General features: G+C 41.7%; 1 protein-coding gene across 22 annotated transcripts in view; it reads left to right on the top strand.

Moving 5' to 3' along the window:
* Positions 1-26,110, top strand: part of BIRC6 (baculoviral IAP repeat containing 6) — a 272,057-nt gene that overhangs the window by 42,034 nt on the left and 203,913 nt on the right. For 14 of the 22 annotated variants that reach the window (XR_011386716.1, XR_007918299.2, XR_011386717.1 and 11 more), the window contains exons 2-5: positions 15,693-15,874; positions 18,285-18,422; positions 22,530-22,723; positions 24,602-24,728. Coding sequence is in view for 19 of the 22 variants with exons in the window: in XM_051843009.2 (XP_051698969.2) it covers positions 15,693-15,874; positions 18,285-18,422; positions 22,530-22,723; positions 24,602-24,728 (641 nt within the window). In the remaining 3 variants the exon portion in view is untranslated. The remainder of the gene's footprint in view (positions 1-15,692; positions 15,875-18,284; positions 18,423-22,529; positions 22,724-24,601; positions 24,729-26,110) is intronic. The other 8 variants (XM_070069267.1, XM_051843004.2, XM_051843003.2 and 5 more) reach the window with 1 other exon arrangement.

Below are 26,110 nucleotides of genomic sequence, written 5' to 3'. Positions count from 1 at the left end.
TGCCATTCTTGTTAGAGTTTTACCAGTTTTATTGATCTTTTCAAAGAACTACTGTTTTGCTCATATTGGTTTTTCTCTGTTTCTCTGTTTTTAATTTCATTGGTTTTTGCCGTTATGTTTATTATTTCTTTGCTTGTTTGGTTTTTTTTTTTTTTTTGCCCTTTTCTAGTTTCTGAAGTGGGAAGCTTAGGTTATTGATTTGAGACCTTCTTCCATACTGCAGTACAAGCATATAAAATTATTTATTCTACATACTGCTTTAGCTACATGTGACATTAAAAAGATTTTAAAAAATTCATTTGAGTGGTAGGGTGGGGAGAGCAAGAGCAAGCTGCCATCCATTGGTTTATTTTCCAGCTGCCAGGAATGACTGGTGAAGCCAGGAGCTGGAAACTAATCCAGGTAGTCACATGGGTGGCAGAAACCCAGTTACTTGAGCTATCACCCTCCTTTCCATGGTCTAAGCAGGAAGCAGAATCAGGAGCTGAGCTGGATGTTGAATTTAGAGAGTCTGATGTGGAACCCAGGTGTTTTAATTACTAGACTAAATGCTTGCTTATGCATGTGACATTTCAGTGTTGTAGATTTTCATTATCATTCAATTAAAAATATTTTCTGAGTCACTAGGAACTTTTCTCATTGACTTACGGATTATTTAGAAATATGTTGACTAATTTCCAAATGTTTAGGATTTTCCTGCTATTTTTCTCTTCTTAATTTCCAAATCCATTGTATGATCAAAGAACATTCTATTGATTTCAGTTTTTAGTGTGTATTAAAGTTTATTTTATGATCCGGGGTATGAGTCTCATGATGAATGTTCCATATGTACTTGAAAAGGGTATGTGTTCCACTGTTGATAGGTAGAATATTCTATAATTGTCCATTGGTTTCTGGTGGTATTCAGATTCTCTAAACCTTTGCTAGTTTTCGGTATACTAGTTCCATTAGTATTGAAGTCTCCAGCCATGATTATGGATCTCTGTTTTGCCTTTCAGTTCTGTTAGTTTTTACTGTATGTATTTTATGATTCTTAGTGCATGCATATTTAGAAATGCTGTTTCTTCTTTGTGAATTGATCATTTAATCATCAGATAATATTCTCTTTTATTCCTGGAAAATTTTCTTTGTTAGGATCTCTGTATGATATTGACATTGGCATTGTGTATCTTTGGCATTGGCATTGTGTATCTTTTCCCCATACTTTTAAAAATTATTTTTATTTATTTTGAAAGAGTTAAATAAAGTGAGTACGAGAGAGGGAGGGGAAGGGAGGGAGGGAGAGAGGGAGGGAGGGAGGGAGAGAGAGAGAGAGAGAGATCTTCCATCCGCTGGTTCACTCCTCAAATGGCTGCAGTGGCTCAAGCTGAGCTGATCCAAAGCCAGGAGTCAGGAGTTTCTTCTGGGTCTCCCACGTGGGTGCAGGGGCCCAAGGACTTGGCCCATCCTCCACTGCTTTTCCAGGCCATTTTCAGGGAGCTGAATCAGAAGTGGAGCAGATGGGACTCCAACCAGAGCCCACATGGCATGCTGGCACTCTTGCCTGGGGCTTTAACCTGCTGCACCATAGTGTCGGCCCCTCCCCATACTTTTACTTTTGCCTTTTTAGAAGATTAAGAGTTTCCTGTAGGCATCATAGGATGGGCTTCTGTGTGTGTTTGTGTGTGTAAGAGAGAGAGAGCTAGAGAGTATGTTGTGACAATGTCTTTCAGTTGGCATATTTATTCTATTTATATTAATTATTTATGTTTTTGATTTAAGTATTTCTTTTTCCTTGAATTTCTGTCTTTTAGGTGAATGATTTTTTTAGTTGCTTTATCTGTTGTGGTTTTGATCATAATTTAATTTTAGTACTTTCTCGAAAGATTATATGTGTTTAACTTTTCAGAGTCTTTCTTTAAAAAAAAATTATTTGGAAGGCAGAGTTAGGAAAGGGAGGGCAGAGAGACAGAAAAGTTGGTCTTCCATTCACTGGTTTGCACCCCAGATGACTACAGTGGTCCTGACTGGGCCAGGCCAAATGAATGCAGGAGCCTGGAAGTCCATCCAGATCTGTGACATAGGTGGCAGGGTCTCAAGCACTTGAGCCATTTTCTGCTACTTCCCCATGTGGATCAGAAGTGGGGCCTGCTCATGTAGGGTACTGCCATTATAGGTGCTGACTTAATAAGCTGCACCACAGTGCAGATCCCCGCAGTATGCCTTTAATGAATATTTTATCACTTGACATCAGAAAGATGCCTTCTCCACACTTATGTTACAGGTGTTTTGTTATGTCTACATACATTGAAAACCCCAATAGACAGTGTAATAATTTTTGCTTCCAGCTGTTAAATATATTTTAAAGAACTGACTCGAAGAATTGTTGGTTATATTTACGATTTATGTTTTCTTCTCTTGTTATTAATATCCTTTCTCTTGGGCAAACTTCCTTTTGGGATTCATTTTGAATAGTTTTGCTGGCAAAATTTCCCTTTAATACTCACTTGTATGAGAATGTCTGTATTTTACTTTCATCCCTCAGGGATATTTTTTGCTGAATATAGAAATTTTAAAAAAATTATTTATTTGAAAGACAGTACAACAAAAAGAGAGCGATAGAGACAGAGAGACAGGCAAGCAGAGAAATTGAGATCAAGATATTTTCCATCTTGTTCACTCTGCAAATAAATGGCTGTAGTGGCTGAGGCTGGGTCAGGCTGAAGTCAGGAGCCAGGAACTCCATCCTGGTCTCACACATGGGAAGCAGGTTCCCAGATATTTGGGCCATCATCCTCTGCCTTCCCAATTGCTTTGGCAAGGAGCTGGATTGGAATCAGGGCAGCAGGACTTGAATTGGCACTCCAGGATGGGATTCTGATATTGCAGGTGGTGGCTTGACCTGGTACATCTCAGTGCCAGTCCCCAAGGGATAGGATTGTGGGGAGCAACTGGGAGCAACTCGGACTAGACTAAGTTACTGGAATTAAGACTTATTCTATGCATCTGCTTTCCCACAATATGGCGCTGAGAAGGGAAACAGCTTCTACACAGCTGCCTCCAGTTCAACCAATAAACTGTGGGACCTGCTCCTGATTGGAGGAGAGCAGCGTACTCGGCGTGTGGGTAGCAGAGTTGGGATTGGTGGAAGAGGACTATAAAGGAGGAGAGAGATGGCATGCACCAGGAACATCTAAGGGGAACACCTGTGCAGCCCCCGAGAGAGCCAGCCGGCGGTGTGCCGCTCCCCTGGGAAGTGGGGAAAGTGGCCAGGGGGAACTGCCCTTCCACGGAGGTGGAAGGGATAGTAGCCAACCCGGGAAGAACCAGCAGAAAACCCGGGGAGGGCCGAGCAGACGAAAGAACAGCGCAGGGTCCTGTGTCGTTCCTCCACGACGAGGGGGAGCGACATAGGATTTTTTTTTCAGTGATTAATAAGTGTCCCACTGCCTAATAAATCCTTTGGATTTTAATGATACATGTATGTAATCACTGCATCCCTATAAATAATGTATCATTGTTTTCTGATGGCTTTCAAGATTTATTTGTTAGTTTTTTAGTTTTCTGCAGTTTATTGTGTCTGTGAATTTTTTTGTTTTTACAGATTGATAACTATTTTTTCCCTCAAAAATTTTTACTTAAGGAATATTAACTTCATACTTTTCATAAATATAACTTGAGGATTATAGTGATTCTTCCTACCATACCTCCCTCTTCCTCCTCCCTCGCCTATTCCCATTCTTAATTTTTACTAAGATCTATTTTTTCTTCAAGATTTATTTATTTTACTTGAAAGTCAGAGTTACACAGAGAGAGGAGAGGCAGAGAGAGAGAGAGAGAGAGAGGTCTTCCATCCGCTGGTTCACCCCCCAGTTGGCTGCAACGGCCAGAGCTGCGCTGATCTGAAGTCAGGAACCAGGAGCTTCCTCTGGGTCTCCCACGTAGGTGCAGGGGCTCATGGACTTGGGCCATTTTCTATTGCCTTCCCAGGTCACAGCAGAGAGCTGGATCGGAAGAGAAGCAGCCGGGTCTTTAACCAGCGCCCATATGGGATGCTGGTGCTTCAGGCCAGGGTGTTAACCTGCTGTGCCACAGTGACGGCCCCAAGATCTATTTTCAACTAACTTCATACATATACGGTTAACTCTATAATAAGTAAAGTTGTCAACACATTTTATGGGAAAAAAAAAAACTGTTCCTCAACAGTCAAGACAAGGGCTGTTCAAAGTCATTGCATCTCGAAGTGTTAATTTCACTTTTTTTTTTTTTTTGACAGTCAGAGTGGACAGTGAGAGAGAGAGACAGAGAGAAAGATCTTCCTTTTGCCGTTGGTTCACCCTCCAATGGCCGCCACGGCTGGTGCGCTGCGGCCGGGAAAGAATCCGGTGCCCTGACCAAGACTAGAACCGGGTGTGCCGGCGCCGCTAGGTGGAGGATTAGCCTGTTGAGCCGCGGCGCTGGCCTAATTTTACTTCTATAGACTGTCTTTTAGGTGCTCTATTCACAGATCAGGGAGAACATATGGTATACTTTTGGGACTGGCTTATTTCACTAAGTATGATGTTTTCCATTTTCATCCATTTTGTTGCAAATAAAAGGATTTTTTTTAACCACTGAGAAGTATTTTGTGGTGTATATATCCCATAATTTCTTTTATCTTGTCTTCAGTTGACATTTGGGTTGATTCCATATCTTAGCTATTGTGCGTAAACATGGGGGTACAGATAACTCTTTCATATGCTGATTTCATTTCCCTTCGGTGAATTCCCAGGAGTGAGATGGCTGGGTCATATGGTAGCTCTGTATTCAAGTTTCTGAGGTATCTTCATATTGTCTTCCATAGTGGTGGTACCAGTTTACATTCCTACCAGCAGTGGATTAGGGTACCCATTCCCCCACATCCTATTCAGCATTTGTTGTTTGTTGATTTCTGTGTGAAGGCCATTCTAAGAGGGGTGAGGTGAAACCGCATTGAAGTTTTGATTTGGATTTCCCTGACACCTGATCCTGAGCGTTTTTTCATGTGTCTGTTGGCCATTTGGATTTCCTCTTTTGAGAAATGCCTATTTAAGTCCTTTGCCCATTTCTTAACTGAGCTGTTTTTGTGTGTGTGTGTGTGTGTGTGTGTGTGTGTGTTTTGACAGGCAGAGTAGACAGTGAGAGAGAGAGAGACAGAGAGAAAGGTCTTCCTTTTGCTGTTGGTTCACCCTCCAATGGCCGCTGCGGCTAGTGCGCTGCGGCCAGCGCAACGCGCTGATCTGAAGGTAGGAGCCAGGTACTTATCCTGGTCTCCCATGGGGTGCAGGGCCCAAGCACTTGGGCCATCCTCCACTGCACTCCCTGGCCACAGCAGAAAGCTGGCCTGGAAGAGGGGCAACCAGGACAGAATCCGGCACCCCGACCGGGACTAGAACCCGGTGTGCTGGCGCCGCAAGGCAAAGGATTAGCCTATTGAGCCGCGGCGCCAGCCTTGGGTTGTTTTTGTTGTTGTTGAGTTTCTTGATATCTTTATATATTTTGGTTATTAATCCTTTATCGGTTGCATAGTTTGCAAATAATTTCTCCCATTTTGTCAGTTGCCTCTTCACTTTGCTGAGTGTTTCTATTCCAGTACAGAAGCTTCTCAATTTGATATAATCCCATTTGTCAATTTGGACTTTGATTGCCTGCGCCCCTGGGGTCTTTTACAAGAAATCTTGGCCTGTGCCAAATCTTGCAGGTTTCCCCAATGTTCTCTAATAATTTGATGATATTGGGTCATAGATTTAAACCATTTTGAATAGATTTTTGTGTAAGGTGTAAGGTTAGGGTCTTGCTTCATACTTCTTCATGTAGAGGTTAAGTTTTGCCAGTACCTTTTGTTAAAAAGAGACTGTTCTTGCTCCAGGCATTGATTTTAGCTCCTTTGTAAAAAATAAGTTGGTTGTAGAAGCATGGGTTGATTTCTGGTGTTTCTATTCTGTTCCAATGGTCTATCCATCTGTTTTTGTACCTGTACCAGGCTGTTTTGATTATAACTGCTTTGTAGTATGTCTTGAAATCTGGTATTGTGATACCTCCTGCTTTGTTTTTGTTGTGTAAGATTGCTTTAGCTATTTGGTGTCTCCTGTTTTTTTATATGGATTTCAGCATAATTTTTTCTGTATCTGAGAAGAATATCCTTGGTATTTTGATTGGAATCACATTGAACCTGTAAATTGCTTTTGGAAGTATGGACATTATGATGATATTGATTCTTCCAATCCATGAACATGGAAGATTTTTCCATTTGTTGTGTCTTTCTTTTTTTTTTTAATGTTGTGTAATTGTCATCATAGAGATCTTTGATATCCTTGGTTAAATTTATTCCAAGGTATTTTTAAAAGCTATTATGAATGGTGTTAATCTTAGAAGTTCTTTCTCAATAGTTGAGTTGTCTGTGTATACAAAGGCTATTGATTTTTCTGTGTTGAATTTATATCCTGCCACTTCACCAAACTATTCTATGAGTTCCAATAGTCTCTTAGTGTTAGTCTCTTAGAGTTCAATAGTCTCTTTTTGATCCACTATATATAGAATCATGTCATTGTCTACGCCCATACCACCCTGAATGCGCCCGATCTCTGAAGCTAAGCAGGGTCGGGCCTGGTTAGTACTTGGATGGGAGAATCTTGTCTTTTGCAAATAGGGATAGTTTGAGTTCCTCCTTCCCAATTTGTATCCCTTTGATTTCTTTTTCTTGCCTAATGGCTCTGGCTAAAACTTCCAGGACTGTTGAATAGCAATGGTGAGAGTGGGCATTCTTTTCTGGTTCTGAATCTCAGTGGGATTGCTTCTAACTTTTCCCCATTCAATATGATGCTGGTTGTGGGTTTGTCATAAATTGTCTTGATTGTGTTGAGAAATGTTCCTTCTATATCCAATTTGCTTAAAGTTTTCATCATGAAAGGGTGTTGTATTTTTGAGTTTTGAATAGCTTGACAAGAATTGGAGTTAGTTCTTCTTTAAATATTTGGTAGAATTCAGCAGTGAAATCATCCAGTCCTGGGCTTTTCTTTGTTGGGAGGGTCTTTATTACTGATTCAATTTCCATCTTGGTTATTGGTCTGTTTAAGTTTTCTGTGTCTTCATGGCTCAGTTTAGGAAGGTTGTATGTGTGCAAGAATCTATCCATTTCTTTTAGGTCTCCCGATTTGTTGGCATACAGTTCTTTGTAGTAATTGCTGCTGCTGATGCTTATTTCTGTGGTATCTGTTGTTACATTTCCTTTTTCATCTCTAATTTTACTGATATCTCCCTCCTTTTTTTTTTTTTTTTTTTTTTGGTTAGTTGGGTCCATGGTATGTTAATTTTGTTTATTTTCTCAGAAAACTAGTTTTTCGTTTCACTGATCTTTTGTTTTTTTTTTTTTTTTTTTGCTTCAGTTTTGTTTATTTCTTCTCTAATATTAAACCAGGAACTTCTTCTGGGTCTTTCACCTGGGTGCAGGGTCCTAAGGACTTGGGCCATCCTCCACTGCTTTCCCAGGCCATATCAGAAAGCTGAATCAGTAGTGGAGCAGCCAAGACTCAAACTGGCGCCCATATGGGATGCCGACCCTGCAGGCAGTAGCTTTACCTGATATGCCACAGCACTTTCCCCCTCCCATGTTTTGATATGTTGTGTTGTTGTCTTTATTCATTTCTAAAATTTTTTTGATTTCTCTTTTGATATCTTTAATGACTCACTTTTCATTCAGGAGTGTGTTGTTCAATCTCCATGTGTTTACATATATTTTATAGATTCTTGAGTTGTTGATTTTCAGATTGATTTCATTGTGGTCAGAGAAGATGTGTGGTGTGAGCTTTTTGAGTTTGCTGAGACTTGCTTTATAGCCTAGCATGTGGTTTATTCTAGAGAAAGTTCCGTGAGAACAGTGTATATTTTGCATCTGTAAAATGAAAAGTTCTGTAGATATCTGTTAGGTTCATTTGGTATATAGTGTCAATTCTGTTGTTTCCTTGCTGATTTTCTGTGGTTGATCTGTCCATTGTATTGGAGTCTATTTCTCCCTTTAGATCTCTTATCATTTCTTTTAAATAGCCAGGTGCCCTGTAATTAGGCACATATGCATTTATTATGGTCACATCTTCCCTTTGAATTGACCCCTTAATTAATACATAATGCCTTTCTTTGTCTCTTTTAACAGTTTTTGTGTTAAAGCCTATTTTGTCTGATATTAGGTTGGTTACACCAGCTCTTTTTCAGTTTTTGTTGTCATGGAATATCTTTTTCCATCTTTTCACTTTGAGTCTGCATGCATCTTTGTTAGTGAGATGTTTCTTGTAGAAAACAAATCGATGGGTTTTGTTTTTTAATCCATTCAGCCAGTCTATATCTTTTAAATATAGAGCTAGGGCCATTTACCTTCAAGGTAACTATTGATAAATAATGATGTGGCCCTGCCATTTCCCCATAAATATTCCTATTGATTTCCTTTGTACTTTCTCTGGGAGATTTTCTGCCTTTATTTTTTTTTCGTAGTGATGAAGCAGGTTTCTGTGTTTCTGTGTGTAGCACATCCTTAAACATCTTTTGTGAGGCAGGATGAATGGTGACAAATTCTTTGAATTTCTGTTAGTTATGGAAGGTCTTTGACCTTTATTCATAAATGAGAGCTTTGCAGGGTACAGTATTCTGGGTTGACAGTTTTTTTTTCTTAGGACTGGAATATATCTTGCCTTTCTCTCTTAGCCTGTAGGTTTGAGGTCCTCTGTGAGTCTAGTTGGAGATCCTCTTTTTTTTTTTTTTTTTTTTTTTTTACAGCCAGAGTGGACAGTGAGAGAGAGAGAGAGACAGAGAGAAAGGTCTTCCTATACTGTTGGTTCACCTCACAATGGCTGCTGCGGCCAGCGCATCGCGCTGATCCAAAGCCCAGAGCCAGGTGCTTCTCCTGGTCTCCCATGTGGGTCCAGGCGCCCAATCACTTGGGCCATCCTCCACTGCCTTCCCGGGCCACAGCAGAGAGCTGGACTGGAAGAGGAACACCAGGAACAAGAACCCGGTGCCCATATGTGATGCTGGCGCCACAGGTGGAGGATTAGCCAAGTGAGCCACGGCGCCAGCCCCTGCTTCTGATTACTTCTAAGTTATCCTACGATCAAGTTTTTGAATTCCATTTCTGGCATTTTGTCAATCTCTTCATCTTCACAGTCTAGAATTGAAGTGTTTTGGTTTTTTTTAGGGGCATCATGTTGTCTTCCTTATTCTTGTTTGTTGAATTGCTGTATTTATTATTAGGCATTTGTGGATATACTTGTCTATTTTTTTTTCTCTCTCTGTGATGGCTTTTATCTTTGAACTGGGCCTCTGTGACTTAATGGAGTGTCTGCTCTTTCAGTGAATACTCAGAGGTGTGGTCTGGGTCTAGTCAGGGGACTATTCAGTTCTTCAGTGTGATGGGATTGTCTAAGGTGACTCCTAAGTTCGGCATGGTAAATCTCTCTTTTTTTCAATCAGTGGGTCATTTTTTCATTTCTGTTGGCATGGTCGCATGCTCACCTCCTCTGTAAAGGAGACAATGCGTGGGCGCTAGCCTGAGTGGGTACAGTTTTCATCTGTGCTGCCACAGGAACCACACAAAGGATCTGTGCAGTCCTTGATGTGAACATGGATCTGGGAACAGTGACCCTCACCAAGGTTTCATGGAGCCACGAGCGTGTGGAGCCACCAGCAGTGACTACCCAAAATCCTATCCATACCCTGCACCCTCCCATGCAGCCATAGTGTTTTCACAGTCCTGGCACACAATGCTCTCACAGTCATGAGCTCCCAGCCCCCTGTCAATTCTCTCAGCCAGACTCAAGACATCTCTGCTTGGCTGGTTGCTGGGTACATGGAAACAAACTGCCACAGCTGTTGTGTATGTCCAAAATGGCACGCGCTCTCTCTTGGCTAGTTACAGGACACTGTTGTTGGGTGGTCGGGGAGAGAGAAACACATCCCCCTTTATTTTTCTCTCTAAGTTGGCAGGTACACTGTCCCCCACAGGGCTCCAAGCTGGACTCCCGCCAGGCTCTTCCTGCAGCTTTATCTCCAGTGTCTTGGGCTACTCCAGTGTGGTCTCAACTCACTCAGAAGCAGGTGCTGAGGCTCTGAGCTGTGTGCATCCACACCCTATGTGTAGGTCCACAGTGTCCCTCTAATTTGTGTGGAGTTTCCTCTGCTGTTTTCTCTTTAACTGTTCCCTGAGACTATGATCTCTCCACTTTTTTTTTAAACTATCTTTCCCTATCCTAGAGCAGTAAGCTCCCTCCCTGTTCTGCCATCTTGACTCCATTCTGAATTGTCTGTGAATTTTTAACTTGTTTTTGTGAAGATTCTCCTTCCTACAGAAGAAAACTCGCACCAATGCAAATCAGTAGTGTTAGTGTTGAGTTTGCCAACTGCGGCCTGCCACTGCTGTGGCTCTCAGGCTGTTGCTTCCTGCTTCTGTCAGTACAGCAGGCCGCTTGTTTACATTTGCCTGACTGCTCTTACAGAGTTGAGTAGTTGTGTGAGGCGATGTACCTCTCACAGCCCAAAGTAACTGTTATATGACCCTTTTCAGAAGAAGTTTGCTGACCTCTGAAGAAGATAGAGGATATACCAGTTTTTCCTTCATTAAAATTTGGTATTTGAACTTTTTTTTTTGACAGGCAGAGTGGACAGTGAGAGAGAGACAGAGAGAAAGGTCTTCCTTTGCCATTGGTTCACCCTCCAATGGCCACTGCGGCCGGTGCACCGCGTTGATCCGATGGCAGGAGCCAGGAGCCAGGAGCCAGGTGCTTTTCCTGGTCTCCCATGGGGTGCAGGGCCCAAGCACCTGGGCCATCCTCCACTGCACTCCCTGGCCACAGCAGAGGGCTGGCCTGGAAGAGGGGCAACCGGGACAGAATCTGGTGCCCCGACCGGGACTAGAACCTGGTGTGCCGGCGCCGCTAGGTGGAGGATTAGCCTAATGAGCCGCGGCGCCGGCCGGTGTTTGAACATTTTTGAACTTTTTCTCTGTCAGTTTAAAAATTCTAATGGGTTTAGGATATGTGCAAGAAATCTCCCTCATGCTGCCCCCACATTTAAAAACTGAAAGTAACTTTTTTATGCCAACTTCCCTTGAAAATATAAAAATTTTAGCTAAGCGGAGCTTGACGTTCGTTCGTTCTTTTTTTTTTCTTTAAAAATTTATTTATTTATTTGAAAGCATTACATTGAGAGAGAAGGAGAGGCAGAGAGAGAGAGAGAGGTCTTGCGTCTGCTGGTTCACTGCCCAGTTGGCCACAATGGCTGGAGCTGTGCCGATCCGAAGCCAGGAGTTTCTTCTGGGTCTCCCACACAGGTGCAGGGTCCCAAGGACTTGGGACATCTTCCGCTGCTTTCCCAGGCCACAGCAGAGAGCTGGATCAGAAGTGGGGCAGCGGGACTTGAACTGGTACCCATGTGGGATGCTGGCACTGCAGGCAGTGACTTTACCCACTACACCACAACACCAGCCCATTAACTTTCTTTAAGAAATATATATTTGGCTGGTGCCGTGGCTTACTTGGCTAATCCTCTGCCTGCTGGTTCCAGTCCCGGTTGGAGCGCCAGATTCTGTCCCGGTTGCTCCTCTTCCAGTCCAGCTCTCTGCTGTGGCCCGGGAGTGCAGTGGAGGATGGCCCAAGTGCTTGGGCCCTGCACCCACATGGGAGACCAGGAGGAAGCACCTGGCTCCTGGCTTCAGATCAGTGCAGCGCTGGCTGTAGCAGCCATTTGGGGGGTGAACCAACGGAAGGAAGACCTTTCTCTCTGTCTCTCTGTCTCTCTTTCTCTCTCTCTCTCACTGTCTAACTCTGCCTGTCAAAAAATAAAAAAAAAGAAAGAAAAAAGAAAATAGTTAATGTGTCAAGGTAGGATTTAATTTTTTAAGATGTAAGTCTGGGAAATTTAGTTGAAATAGGGGTTGTAAGTTACATTTATTTCATATTATTTGCAGCGTTAAAATTTATTGACATTGATGAATAGTAACGCTACCAAACCATGAACAAAAGCAATAGAGGAAAAGTATGGGCTAAGAAGAGATAATAGTATATGAGACTCAAAGGACATTTTCTATTGAGTGACACAGTTAACCGCCAATACAGGTCTCTCGGTTACTTGTTCTTTTTTTGAAGGCTTATTTGTAAGTCAGAGCTACAAAGAAAGAGGGAGAGACAGACAGAGATTTTCCATCTGCTAGTTCACTTCCCAGATGGCTGCCAGGAGTTTCATCCAGGTCTTCTACATGGGTGGCAGGGGCCCAAATATTTGGGCTACCTTCCATTGCTTTTCCTAGCCCACTAGCAGGGAGCTGGATTGGAAGTGGAGCAGCCGGGACTCATAGGGGATAGCGGCATTGCAGGTGGTGGCTTTATCTGCTATACCACAATGCCAGTTCCTTCTGTTCTCTTTAATGGAAAGTTATATTCTTAAAATTATGATTTTTCTGTATAAAAAAAGTTGAAATTTACCTTCTTGTTAAATAGGTGTAACTTTTGCTGTGTAAATACTCAATTTTGGGTCAGACTTAAGCACACATGGATTTCTTCTGTTATTTTTATTATTTATTTAAAGACTTACTTACTTATTTGAAAGAGTTAGAGGGGAGGGGGAGGGATTGAGCTTCCATCTGCTTGTTTACTCCGCAAATGACCATAACAGCTGGGCCTGGGCCAGGTGAAAACTAGGAGGCAGGAGCTCAATAGGTTAATCCTCTGCCTGTGGTGCTGGCACACCGGGTTCTGTCCCTGTCGCTTCTCTTCCTGTCCAGCTCTCTGCCATGGTCCGGGAGTGCAGTGGAGGATGACCCAAGTCCTTGGGCCCTGCACCCACATGGGAGACCAGGAGAAGCACCTGGCTCTGGGCTTTGGATCAGTGCGGTGCGCTGGCCACAGCGGCCATTGGGGAGTGAACCAATGGCAAAGGAAGACCTTTCTCTCTGTCTCTCTCTCACTGTCCACTCTGCCTGTCAATAAAAAAAAAAGATTTTCCCTAACCCAGTTAGAAATGGAAAGTGGATTCAACCGAGTGAACAGTGTTCTGTTGTAGGTTGCCATATGGACAGGAACGACTTCTAAGAAGTTGTCAGCATCACTGTTGTTACTGCCCCGTATTTTGAGCACCAGTATTACATAATGCAAGAAGTTCAGAAAAACATTGTTGACTGTTTTTTTCTGTCACGTTCTTTTGAGGAATCTCTAGTGACATCATATGGTATCTTAGGGTTACGTGGCAACTCATACAAAAACCCTGGAATTTCTCATGTTTTATACATATCTGGTAAAGTTTTTTTTTTTTAATTAATTTATTTGAAAGTTACTGAGAGAAAGAAGAGGTAGAGATAGAGATAGATTTTACACATGCTGGTTCACTTCCCAAATGGCTGCAATGGCTGGAGTTGGGCCAGGGTAAAGCCAGGAGCCTGGAATTCCATTTGGATCTCCCACATAGGTGGAGGGGTCCAACCACTCACATATTTTTTTTTTTTTTAACTTTTTAAAAGATTTATTTATTTATTTGAGAGGCAGAGTTACAGAGAGAGGGAGAGATTTCCATCTGCTAGTTCACTCCCCAAATGGCCGCAGTAGCCACAGCTGAGCCGATCTGAAGCCAGGAGCCAGGAACTTCTTCTTGGTCTCCCATGTAAGTGCAGGCCTTAGCAGAGAGCTGGATGGGAAGTAGAGCAGAGGAGCAGCCGGGACACAAACTGGTGCCCATATGGTATATCAGTGCTGCAAGCAGAGGCTTAGCCTACTATGCCATAGTGTTTGCCCAATGCTCACACGTGGTGCATTAGCCAGGAGCTCTTTTCTGAAGTGGAACACCTTCCCCTATGGGAGGTGGTTCAAGTCCCAGCTGCTCCACTTCTAATCTAACTTCCTGCTAATGTGCCTCAGAAATCAGTGGAAGATGGTCCGAGTGTTTGGGCCCCTGCTCCCGTGTTGGACACCCAGGTGGAGATCCAGACTTCTGGCTTTGGCATTGCAGTTTGGGGCAGTAAAACAGTGGGTGGAAGATCTCTGTCTCTGTAACTCTGCCTTTCAAATAAATAAATTTTTAAAAAAAGGATTACTTAAATTCACCTTTGCAGTTTTATGGTTGATGTATTCACTGGCTCTCCATTAAAAATATTCTTATTTTCTAAAAAAATTTTTTAAATTAAGAGCTGTCAACTCAATCCAGGTCTCTCCACATGTTACTTGACAGCCCTGCTGTCTTTTAGAGTTTGCATTGCTGGAAGCAGGAGTTGGGAGCTAGAGCCAGGAATCAAACCTAGACACTCCAGTGTGGGACACAGCTGTCTTAACGACAAGGCTTATGCCCCCCCCCCCCCCCCCCCCCAGTATCCTTCTGATCAGGGAACAGTGATATTTAGTGATAGCTAACTATGCCTTCCTAGTAGTGGTTGAACTAGAGTCTTTCTTTACTTGTTCTTGCAAGTTCGGTTATAAAAGTATTTTCCATCATTTCATCTCATGTATAAAGCCCTCAGGAACTTGTGAGATAATTTTCCAGCAACAATCTATGCTGATTGTGTTTTGCAAAAACAAAAAAAGAACAACAAAAATAGTGAAAAGTATTTACTTTAATAGTTTTATGCTTTAATTCTGAAACAATTTTGCAAGAATAGTACGGGACAAAGAACTTTCCTATACCCTTTATTCAGTTCTACCAGTTCTACCAATTTTATACCACATTTGGTTATCATTCCCCCATGCGTATGCATGCTACTTTTGTCCTCTTTGAGAGTTGGTTCCATATATCATGTTCCTTTGCCCCATAATGTTTTTGTGTTTATTTATACAAACAATTATTCTCTCTTTTTTAACAGCAATATAGTCGTCAAGTTTTTAAGCTTTGTTTTAAAAACTTAAGAGACTGGGGCTGATGTTGAGGTGCCCTGGGTTAAACTACTGCTTGCGTCAGAAGCATCCTATATTAGACCATTGGCTGGAGTCCCAGGTGCTCTGCTTCCAATCCAGCTTCTTCATGGTGTGCCTGAGAAGGCAGTGAAACATGGCCCAAGTGCTTGGGCCCCTGCTACCCCCTTGGGAGACTTTGATGCTGTTCCTGGCTCCTGAATTCAGATTGGCACAGCTCTTGCTGTTGTGGCCATTTAGAGTGAGCCAGTGGATGGAAGGTATTCTCTCTCTCTCTCTTTCTCTCTCCTCCTCCATCCCCCTCTCTCTCCCTCTCTCCCCCTCTCTCCCTCACTCCCCCCCCCCCTTCTTCCCTCCTGTCTCTGTCACTCCGCCTTTCATATAAATAATCTTAAAAAAAAAAAAAAAAAGAGAGAGATAAATACTTGGGCTGAGAGCCAGGAACTCAAACCAGGTCTTCCATGTGGGTGGTAGGAATCCAATTACTTGAGCCATCACTACTGCTTCTCATGATCTGCATTAGCAGGAGGCTGGAGTCAGCCAGAGCTGGGTATTGAACATAGCTCTTTTTTATGGTATGTGGGCATTTTAACCTTTGTCTTAACCTCTGGACTGAGTTATCCCCTCAGATTTTGATGACTTCACACTGATACTTCGTAGTGTATGTTCCATTTTAGTCAATTGTCAGAATTTCCTTTAGAGTGATTTTTCCTAGTCTAGGATCCTGCCCAAGTGTGTGTGCATTATATTTAGTTTCTATTTAAAGATTTATTTTTAATTGGTATTAAACTGTTGCACTGATTTTTTTTTTTCTTTTGACAGCTAAACCAGGAGGACAGGTGAAATGTCAATATATTTCTGCTGTGGATAAAGTTGTGTTTGTGGATGATTATGCAGTAGGCTGTAGGAAAGACCTCAATGGAATCTTGTTGTTAGACACTGCTCTGCAGACTCCAGTTGCAAAGCAGGATGATGTGGTTCAGCTTGAATTACCAGTTACGGAGGTAAGTTGAAAGAAGGTACCACTGTATTCTTCTATTTAATACAGTCTCAGATTGTTGATTATTAATTGTTTTGCATTTGACAGAATGATATGATTAGTTGATAAACCAGTATAGTGTAGGAGGGATCTTCATAAAGTTTGTACAGAATGCATATTATACATTTATTTCAAATTTTTATTGCACCAAAATAAACTTAACTTTTAATTCCTCTTTTCCACAAATTTTTCAAGTACCCTCCTATTTCCCATCTTTAGGACATATAAAGTGTTAATGTATACATTTTAAGTGTAGTACCTTTAAGTATTTTGGTTTACAGTTTTCTCTTTGGATGGGCTTTTTTCTTTCCAAGATACCACATTTATCTAGTTATATTTCATATGTCATGTAACAGTAGTGAGTGTCATGTAACAGTAGTCTGTTACATATTACTATTGAAAATATGTTGCTAGAAGTTTAATTTCCAAAAATGGAGAAGCTATGTTTTTGCCATCAGAATACCTGAATCTGGGGACATGTCTAAAATCTTAGGATAGACAAATACTAGTTCTACTTACTTGAAACAATTTTTCTCTCCTAATAATAAGAAATATAGACCAGGCAGAAGGGTTAAAAAAATACATAGATATATGTAGACTAACTGATATCTTAATAAAGGATATAATGTATTCAAAACATGAAAGGTAAAATTAAGCTATGTTCATCTTTTACAAAGAACTGAAGAATTACAGTGAACTATTTGAGTATTTATTAATTCCCAAGTCAGTATTTTTCTGCTACACTGGTTGTCATGCTATATATTGAGGTAGCTTCTACCTCCTCCCCCACCTTGTTTGCTAAGATTTCTACTGATGATTTTGTCTTTTTTCTTAAATAATTCCAACTCTGTTGTTCATGTAATGGGTTTATGGATCTTCTACAATCCCAGGCATCCTTTAATGCATCACATCAGTCTGTCACCATTCTCTCTAAAGTATGGGACTCTAGGATTGATTTGATCAGTGTAGATGTATTTTTACTTATATCAACCATATATTTATTTTAAGGTAGTTCATGTTAAACATGTGGGTAACAGTGCAAAAGGCTTGTATTACATGGTGACTTTGAATGTCTCCTCTTAGGGCTTTGCATAGTTTGAGTATTGAGAACTCAATGCAGACTTTATATTTATCTCCTGAAAAATTTTTTTTACCTGTTTCATTTTTGCTCATTGTTGTCTGTTTTTCAGTTTTCATGTGATTTATAATAATCACTAAATTGAAACTTTCCTGTGGTAATACATGGAATACATTGCTTTATCTCATTCAGTTTTATAATAGATCTTTAAATCATTATTTGATTAGTTAGATTTTTTCCCCCAAGATTTATTTTATATATTTGAAAGGCAGAATTTCAGAGAGAGAGAAGGAGAGATAGAGAGAGATCTTCTATCAGCTGGTTCACTCCTCAAATGGCTACAGTGACCAGGGCTGGACCAAGCTGAAGCCAGGAGCCAGGAGCTTCATCCAGATCTCCCATGTGGGTGCAGGGAACCAAGGACTTTGGGATGTTTTCTGCTTTCTCAGGTTTATTAGCAGGAAGTTGGAATGGAAGTGGAGTAGCCAGGACTGATGCCCATATGGGATGCCAGTATTTGTGGATTAGCCCATTATGTCACAATGCTGGCCCTCAGTTATATTTCCTCCTTTTTTTTTTTTTTTTTAATTTATTTTATTTATTTGAAAGAGTTACAGAGAGAGGTAGAGACAGAGAGAGAAGTCTTCCATCCATTGGTTCACTCCCCAGATGGCTGCCAACAGCCAGAGCTGTGCCGATCTGAAGCCAGGAGCCAGGAGCTTCTTCCAGGTCTCCCATGTGGGTGCAGGGGCCAAGGACTTGGGCCATTTTTTACTGTTATCCCAGGCTACAGCAGAGAGCTGGATTGGAAGAGGAGCAGTCGGGACCAGAACAGGTGCCCCTATGGGATGCTGGTGCCTCAGGCTAGGGCTTTAACCTTCTGTGCCACAGCACCGGCCCCTCCTTTTTTTTTTTTTTTTTTTTAATAGATTTATTTATTTATTTGAAAGAGTTTGCAGAGAAGCGGAGGCAGAGAGAGAGGTCTTCCATCGACTGGTTCACTCCCCAGATGGTTTCAACAGCCAGAGCTGCGCCGATCTGTAGCCAGGAGCTAGGAACTTCTTCCAGGTCTCCCTATGGGTGCAGAGCTGGATCAGAAATGGAGCAGCCAGGACTCAAATTGGTGCCCATTGGGATGCTGGCACCACAGCACCGGCCCCTGTATTTACTTTTTAAAAAGTCAGAGGAGTAGGTAAGCTTACTATGGTGCCGATCATAGTCATTACAAATAAGGATATCTGAATGAGATATGATTATACCTTTCTTGTGTTTAATTTTTGTCATCTTTTTTATTTAGGCACAGCAGCTCTTATCAGCATGTTTAGAAAAGGTAGATATTTCTAGTACGGAGGGTTACGATTTGTTCATCACACAGCTCAAAGATGGTTTAAAAAATACATCTCATGAGACTGCAGCAAACCACAAAGTTGCTAAGGTAAGAAGTCAAGATTACCTTATTTGGGTTTGTAATACAAGAGTTAACTTCATACTTTTACTTTTTGTTCCCCCTTCCCTTGGAAATGTTCTAATTCTAGATTTTTTTCTCTCCTGTAAAAAATAAAATGTGCTTTCAAGTCATCTCAAACTTGAAACTTTTTTAATTTTTGATTTGAGAGCCAGATTGCATTTGTGTGTATAGGGGAAAAAGGGGAGCGAGGGAAAGGGAGGGAGGGAGGGAGGAGAGGAGAGAACCTGTGCGTTGTGATCCACTGGTTCTCTCCAAATGCCTGCAATGACCAGGCCAAAACTGGGAGCCAGGAGCCCAATTGAAGTATCCTGTGTGGGTGGCAGGAATTCATCTACAGGAGCCTCCATCACCTGCTCTCTCAATATCTCAGTGGCAGGAAGCTGGAATGGGGAGCTGGACCTGGGAATTGAACCCATGCACTTTGATCTGGGACATGGGCATCTTATCTGTTAACCCAGGTACCTGCCCCCGAAACCTTTTTTTTTTTTAAAGATTATCTGAAAGGCAGAGCAACTGAGACACACACACACACACACACACACACTCGGAGAGAAGGAAAGGGGAAGGCAGAGAGACAGAGATCTGTCTGCTGATTCATTTCTCCAAATGGCTGCATCAGCTAGGGATGGGCCATACTGAAGCCTGGTGTCAGAAACTCCATCTCGGTCTCTCATGTGACTGGCAGTGGCCCAGGCACTGTGTCATCCTCTGCTGCCTTCCGAGACACATTAGCAAAAAGCTGAATTCGAAGTGGAGCAGTTAGGACGCTGATTGGCATTCCCAGATGGGATACTGGCACCACAAGCCGTGGCTTAACCTGCTGCATCACAATGTTAGCCACCGAAAATCTTTCTAACTCAAGTTTAACTTCAGCTTATGGGACCTGTTTTACTTACTGTGTTTTCTGAGGCTTCTCTAAATCTTCGTTAATGCCTCAATGCCCTGTTTTGGTTGGGAGGCTGAGGAAAGATGCTTCATTTTTAGATTATGAGCTTGAAAGAGAATGCAGTATCTTTGGCAATTGAATCATATTGTGCTTTTTGTTTTGTTTTGTTTTTAAAGATTTATTTATTTATTTAAAAGTCAGAGTTATAGAGAGGAAGAGAAATCTTCGATCCACTGATTCACTTCCCAGATGGCTGCAGTGACCAGGGCTGGGCCAGCCTGAAACCAGGATTTTCATCCAGTCTCCTGTGTTGTTAGTAGGGGCCCAAACACTTGGGGCTATTTGCTGCTGCTTTTCCCAGGCCATTTGCAGGGAGCTGGATCAGAAGTGGAGCAGCTGGGACATGAAGTGCGCCCACAGTGAATGCTGGCATCTCAGGTGGTAGCCTTACCTGCTGTGCCACAGTGCTGGCCCTTTGTGCTTCCTTTGAAGTTACTTCTATTCTGCTTGAGTAGGATGTCTGGAGGAAAAGGTGCTTCCTCACCTTACCTCATGGTAAGACCAATGAATTCCATAGCCAAAAACCCATTGCTACATTTTTATTTTTGCTTTGAAATTCTTTCTGTGGTGAGAGTCAAAGGTGACTAGAATATCATGATGATGTGAGGCCAGCACTGTGGTGCAGTGGGTTAAGTTGGTGCCTGCGACTCTTGCATCCCATCTGGGCAGTGGTTTGAATCCCTGCTCCACTTTCGACATAGCTCCTTGCTAATGGCCTGGGAGAGCAGCAGAGGGTGGCCCAAGTGCTTGATTCCCTACAACCACTTGGGAGACCCAGAAGAAGTTCCTGGCTCCTGGCTTTAGACTGGCCCGGCTCTCGCCGTTGTGGCCATTCGGGGAATGAACCAGCAGACGGAAGAGCTCTGTCTCTCCTGTTCTCTCTGTAACTCTGCCTTTCAAATGAATACACAAATCGTAAAGAAAAAAAAAAAAGAATATCAGGATGGTGCATTAAGGCATCTTGTTATCTCTCTGAGTGAGATCCCAGTGGAAAGAATGGGCCATCTAAGAAGGCAGTTCCTTTCTCTGAAGGGAGGAGAGAACTTCCACTTTGAATATGGCCTTGTCTAAATAAGGTCGGAGTTGGTGAAATCAAGAGGCTTCCATAGCCTTGGCAGTGCATGACAAGAGCCTCAGGTGATTACTGATGCCATAAATAAGAGTGTCAATTATTAAATCAACAATGGGAATCACTGTGCACCTGCTCCCCGTGTAGGACCTCTGTCCTTAATGTGTTGTGCTATGAGAATTAACGGTAAAACTAGTACTCAAACAGTACTCTATACTTTGTGTATCTTTGTGGGTGCAGTCTGTTGAAATCTTTATGTAGTATATACTAAGTTGATCTTCTGTATATAAAGATAATTGAAAATGAATCGTGATGAAGAATGGGATGGGAGAGAGAGTGGGAGATGGGATGGTTGCGGGTGGGAGGGAGGTTATGGGAGGAAAGCTGCTATAATTCGAAAGTTGTACTTTGGAAATTTATATTTATTAAATAGAAGTTAAAAAAAAAAAGGGCATCTTGTTAGTCCACAGGCAGTGGTATGATGTTAAGGCAGAAACTTTGGGAACAGAACATGTAAATGCATACCCAAGATGCATACATGCTGCCCAGTCTGTGACTGGAGGAATCTGATATAATCAACTTGCCGTCAGATTCCTGGCTTTACCCTCTGAGAAATGGTGTCATTATTGGTAGTTCAGCTTTGGAAAGAGCTGTTGGATGATGAGGCAGTGTTCAGCAGCTGTAACCTGTAAGTTTGGTGCGGGGAAGTTCATGTCAATGGGCCTGTGCATAGCTTCTGTTTCTGTTGCCATGCATTTCTCCCTCAGATTTTCTTGTTTGGGGGTTTCCTCTGAGGGTCTGTCTGTGGAATGAGGAGGCATTGTAGTGGGAGTAGGTATTATGGAAGTCTGAGCTACTTGTTTATTCAGCATCTGCCTTTTGGGCTTCTCAGGACTGATCTCTTTTATCTGTTATTATATTAGAAAGGCAGAGAGAGACAGAAATAGGCAGACCGTTCCCATCTGCTGCCTCATTCCCTAACATGTCTGCAATAGCCAGGACTGGGCTGGGCTTGAAGCTGGGAGCTCAGAACTCAATCCAGGTCACCTATGTGGGTAACAGAGACCTAACTTCTTGTCTTGCTGGGACTTGAACTCAGGCATTCATCAGGGATGTGAGTATCCCAAGTGGCATCATTTATTATTTTTTTAAAGATTTATTTATGTGAAAGAGTTGCAGAGAGAGGCAGGCAGGTGAAGACACCTCTCCCATCTGATGATTTACTCCCCAGGTGGCTGCAGTGGCAGGGCTGCATCAGTTTGAAGCCAGGAACTCACCTGGTTTTCCTACAAGAGTGGCAGGGGCTCAACTCCTTGGGGCATTTTTCACTGCTTTTCTAGGCACATTAACAGGGAACTGGATCAGAAGTGGAGCAGCCAAGACTCATAAACGAGCCCCCGCATGGGATGGTGGCATTGCAGTTGGTGATTTTACCTGCTACTCCACAACGCTGGCCTCCCAACTGGCAGCTTAACTGCTGTGCCAAAACCCTGACTCAAGATTGATCTCTTCTGAAACATTTGATGAAGGATACTTACCGCCTGTTCCCATTAATGTGGTTTGGTCTGTCAGTTAACACTTGGGACATGATGGAAAGCTCTCACTGCATGATGTTTGTTTCATGGATGGGTATGAATCTCTTAGACCAGTGAGAAGCTAGCCAGCTGCTGTTTCTTAAAAAAGAAAGCAGTTATCCTTGGGTGATTGTCCTTAGAGCATAATTTTGCTATGGACAAGTCGGTATCATCGAGTGTGCTTGTAAGGTAGAAGTGTTCGTCCTTGTTGTTCCAGATGATTGAGTTGCCTTCTTTTTAGAGGCTGTAGAATATTCCACTGTTTTTATATACTATTTTTTCTTGATCTGTTTATCCATTACTTCCAAATCTTTGCTCTTTTGAATTAGAGGCTTTATTTTTTTGTAGGTTTCTGCTTTAAATGATAAAGTAATGGTGTAAAATGATTTGAGACTGATCATTAATTCTTTATTTGATAATGGCTATGATTTTACCTAAAGCTGTTGAGTACATTTTCCTTTGTTTATGCTCCCATTTTTTTCTAGTGGGCCACAGTTACATTTCATCTTCCTCATCATGTATTGAAGTCCATTGCCAGTGCCATTGTAAATGAACTCAAGAAAATAAATCAAAATGTTGCTGCCTTACCTGTGGCGTCCTCAGTGATGGACAGATTGTCTTACCTCTTACCTAGTGCACGTCCAGAACTTGGAGTGGGGCCAGGCCGTTCTGTAGACAGGTATGAACCTTGCTTATAAAGAGTGATGACAGCGAGGCTGAATTGATTAGTTTTGAGGTTAACAAAAAATAGGTATAAAATCTGATTGTCATCAACAAATAATCTCAAAATGTTTTGAAAACCAGACTGATTTCTTTCAGAATACATGCAGTTGATGTAAACTGTTACTTGAATTGCTGTTGTTAAAACAGTGTATCTTTTTTTTTTTTTTTAATTTTTTTTTGCCAGGCAGAGTTAGACAGTGAGAGAGAGAGAGAGAGAGTTATAGACAGTGAGAGAGAGACAGAGAGAAAGGTCTTCCTTCCGTTGGTTCAATCCCCTATTGGCCGCTATGGCCAGTGCTGCGCCAATCCGAAGCCAGGAGCCAGGTGCTTCCTCCCAGTCTCCCTATATGCTCATGTTAGCAAAGGCATGATTAGGAATTAATTTCTCACAAAATATGGCTCTTAGATTCTTTGCTATATTTATTAGTTTATCTTGTGGTAAACTGTGTAATCAGTTGTCCTGTTTATTATAAATGTGACTTCACTAACTTTCATTGGGGAGAATTTTTATATTAAATTGTAATATTACTATGTTTGTCTTTGGATGGAGTGCAGAGACTGTCTTTTTTAAATCTGTGAGGTGTTATGGCTGTCCTTAAAATAGTCTTCAGAATATGTCTAGAGAGGGTAAAAATAAATAAGTAATTAGAATAAGTGTTTCTTGAGTGAGAGCTGTGCCTATCTTGAGATTATAAAATAGCCCTGCTACTTTATTTGGAAACGGTTGCAGGGTTTCTAAAGAAATCAGTGCAAGCTGTGGGAAGTGTTGTATTTTAGGAAATGCATCCATTAGGTGAGAAATTCTATGTTTCTGGAGGTGTTTAAATATTCCTCCAGTATAATTTTTATGTAGTTATGGTTTTTGTTTCATTAACAGTGTTTATAGAAACCTTAAAAGGACTTTTTTAAACTTAGGTTTGTTGAAGTTTTTAGTTAGGATCTGTTGGATGCTGCTGTTTTGTTTGGTAATACTCCTAGATGAGCTAGGCTTTCTGATCCTAAATATATATAAAACCTGTTTATGAGAATGCTTTTCTAACCTAACAACTTGAAAAATCCAGAATGCAACTGAGAGTAATTCTAAAGTCACTAGCACTAGCAGTAGCAAAGGAAATCGTATACTAATTTAAGGGAAGAGTTTAAGGAAAGTATTATTCTAGTCTCTTTAGAGTGACTTCCCCACTTCCTCTTATCAGTTGCTAGTGCTAGAAAGAGGAGGGATTGCTTACAGTCCTTTATTGCTTGAAGTCTTTGAGACTTTTCCTGGGTTTGCTCTGGCCCTTTAAAGATAAACTCATGCTTTTGGCTATAATTTGGCTCTCATTTTAATATGAAAACATTTGTGAAAATTGCATTATTTGGTAAGTTTCTGTAGAGTGTAGCTTTCCTGGGAAAGAATTTCTCTGGAGAAGGAACAGGAGAATGCTTTCTACTTAAAACATACATAATGACAAATCTTAAATGCTTTCTCCATAGAGTTGAGATAAAAGCCTGTTGCTTTAGTTGTAGTTTATCCATTATGTATCTCATGAACACACAGGGTTCCCTGGCTCTACATTTCCAGATTTCCTGCAATTTTGCAATATTGGTTAATTTAATATACCTCTGGAATTGTTCTTCAGATATATTCATAAGGCAGTAATAAATCAAAGGTTTCTTTTTTGTCCACCCTGTTTAAGTGAAGTTCCTGAAAGTCATCATTTCTAATTTAAGACAGGTTTGAAGTGGATTATTAGACCATTCCCAGTTTTTTTGATAACCCAGTACAGTTTTTTTCTGCAGTGTTAAATAGGGATTTCACTGTAATTTGATGGCTAACTTTAATTACATAAAGTGTGTTTACTTATAGATCATTGATGTATAGTGAAGCTAATAGACGGGAGACATTTACCTCATGGCCTCATGTAGGCTACAGGTGGGCACAGCCAGATCCCATGGCTCAAGCTGGATTTTATCATCAGGTAAAAGATTATAAGTACTTTTTCATTATGCCATTGTAGACAGTAAAATCATAAGCATTTTAGAATTTCTTCAAAATCTTATTTTATGTCACTTGGCTGTATGCTTTTGTATATGCATGCATGTGAATTTTGTTTCCTATACCTTTCATTATGATACTGAATGGCTGTTTCCTATGTCATGTGCACAAAGGAAAAAGTAATAACGGAGTTACTTAATGCTTAGTAACTATTTTATTTTAAAGTAGAGACAAAAAAAGATAACATTTATTTCGAATGAATGATGGGGAGGGGAGAAAGGGAGAGAGAAAGGGAAAGAGAAGGAGAAAGAGAGAAAAGAGAGAAAGAGAAAGAGAGAAAGAGAGAGAGAGAGAAAGAGAGAAAGAAAGAGAAAGAGAGAAAGAAAGAAATCTTCAATTGGTTGATTTACTCTCAAAATGGTTACCACAGCCAGGTCTGGGCCAGGCCAAAGCCAGGAGCCGGGAACTTCTGTCCTTGTCTCCCATGTGGAGGGCAAGGGCTCTTGGCCCATCATCCACTGTCTTCCTAGGCTTGTTAGCTGTGAGCTGGAACAGAAATGGAGCAGCTGGGGCTTGAGCTGGTGATCTGATATGGGATGCCAGTTCAGAAGTAGTGGCTTAACCTGCTGTGTCACAATGTTGGCCCCTAATTTTTTTTTTTTAAGTCATCAGATAGGTGATACAGTCCAGATATGTTTATTTTCAGGTTTTTGCTTCTGCATATGTAACATAGTAATATTTTCCAGTTTATATGTGTCAGTAACATAATTATTTTCCAGTTTATTTTCAGATTTTTGCTTCTGCATATGTGACATAGTAATAGATGCTTGGGGTACAGTGAAAGCATTTTGCAGTTTTTTCTGACATTTTGATTGAATGGGGATACAAGTTATATATACACACTAGCTAACTATAGAAGCAGCATTACAGGCAGTGCCCAGCAACCTGAATACATGTATTGAAGAGCTGAGTAAGAAGTTTTGTAGACAGAGGATGAATTAATCAAGAAAGAGTCCTAGTTTTTTTTTTTTTTTTTTTGACAGGCAGAGTGGACAATGAGAGAGAGAGACAGAGAGAAAGGTCTTCCTTTGCCATTGGTTCACCCTCCAATGGCCGCCGCGGCCGGCGCGCTGCGGCCGGTGCACTGCGCTGATCCGATGGCAGGAGCCAGGAGCCAGGTGCTTTTCCTGGTCTCCCATGGGGTGCAGGGCCCAAGCACCTGGGCCATCCTCCACTGCACTCCCTGGCCACAGCAGAGGGCTGGCCTGGAAGAGGGGCAACCGGGACAGAATCCGGCGCCCCGACCGGGACTAGAACCCGGTGTGCTGGCGCCGCTAGGCGGAGGATTAGCCTAGTGAGCCGCGG

This window comes from Oryctolagus cuniculus, chromosome 2 (genome assembly GCF_964237555.1).
Source record: "Oryctolagus cuniculus chromosome 2, mOryCun1.1, whole genome shotgun sequence".
NCBI lineage: Eukaryota > Metazoa > Chordata > Mammalia > Lagomorpha > Leporidae > Oryctolagus > Oryctolagus cuniculus.
This window is presented reverse-complemented; position numbering and strand designations above follow the sequence as displayed.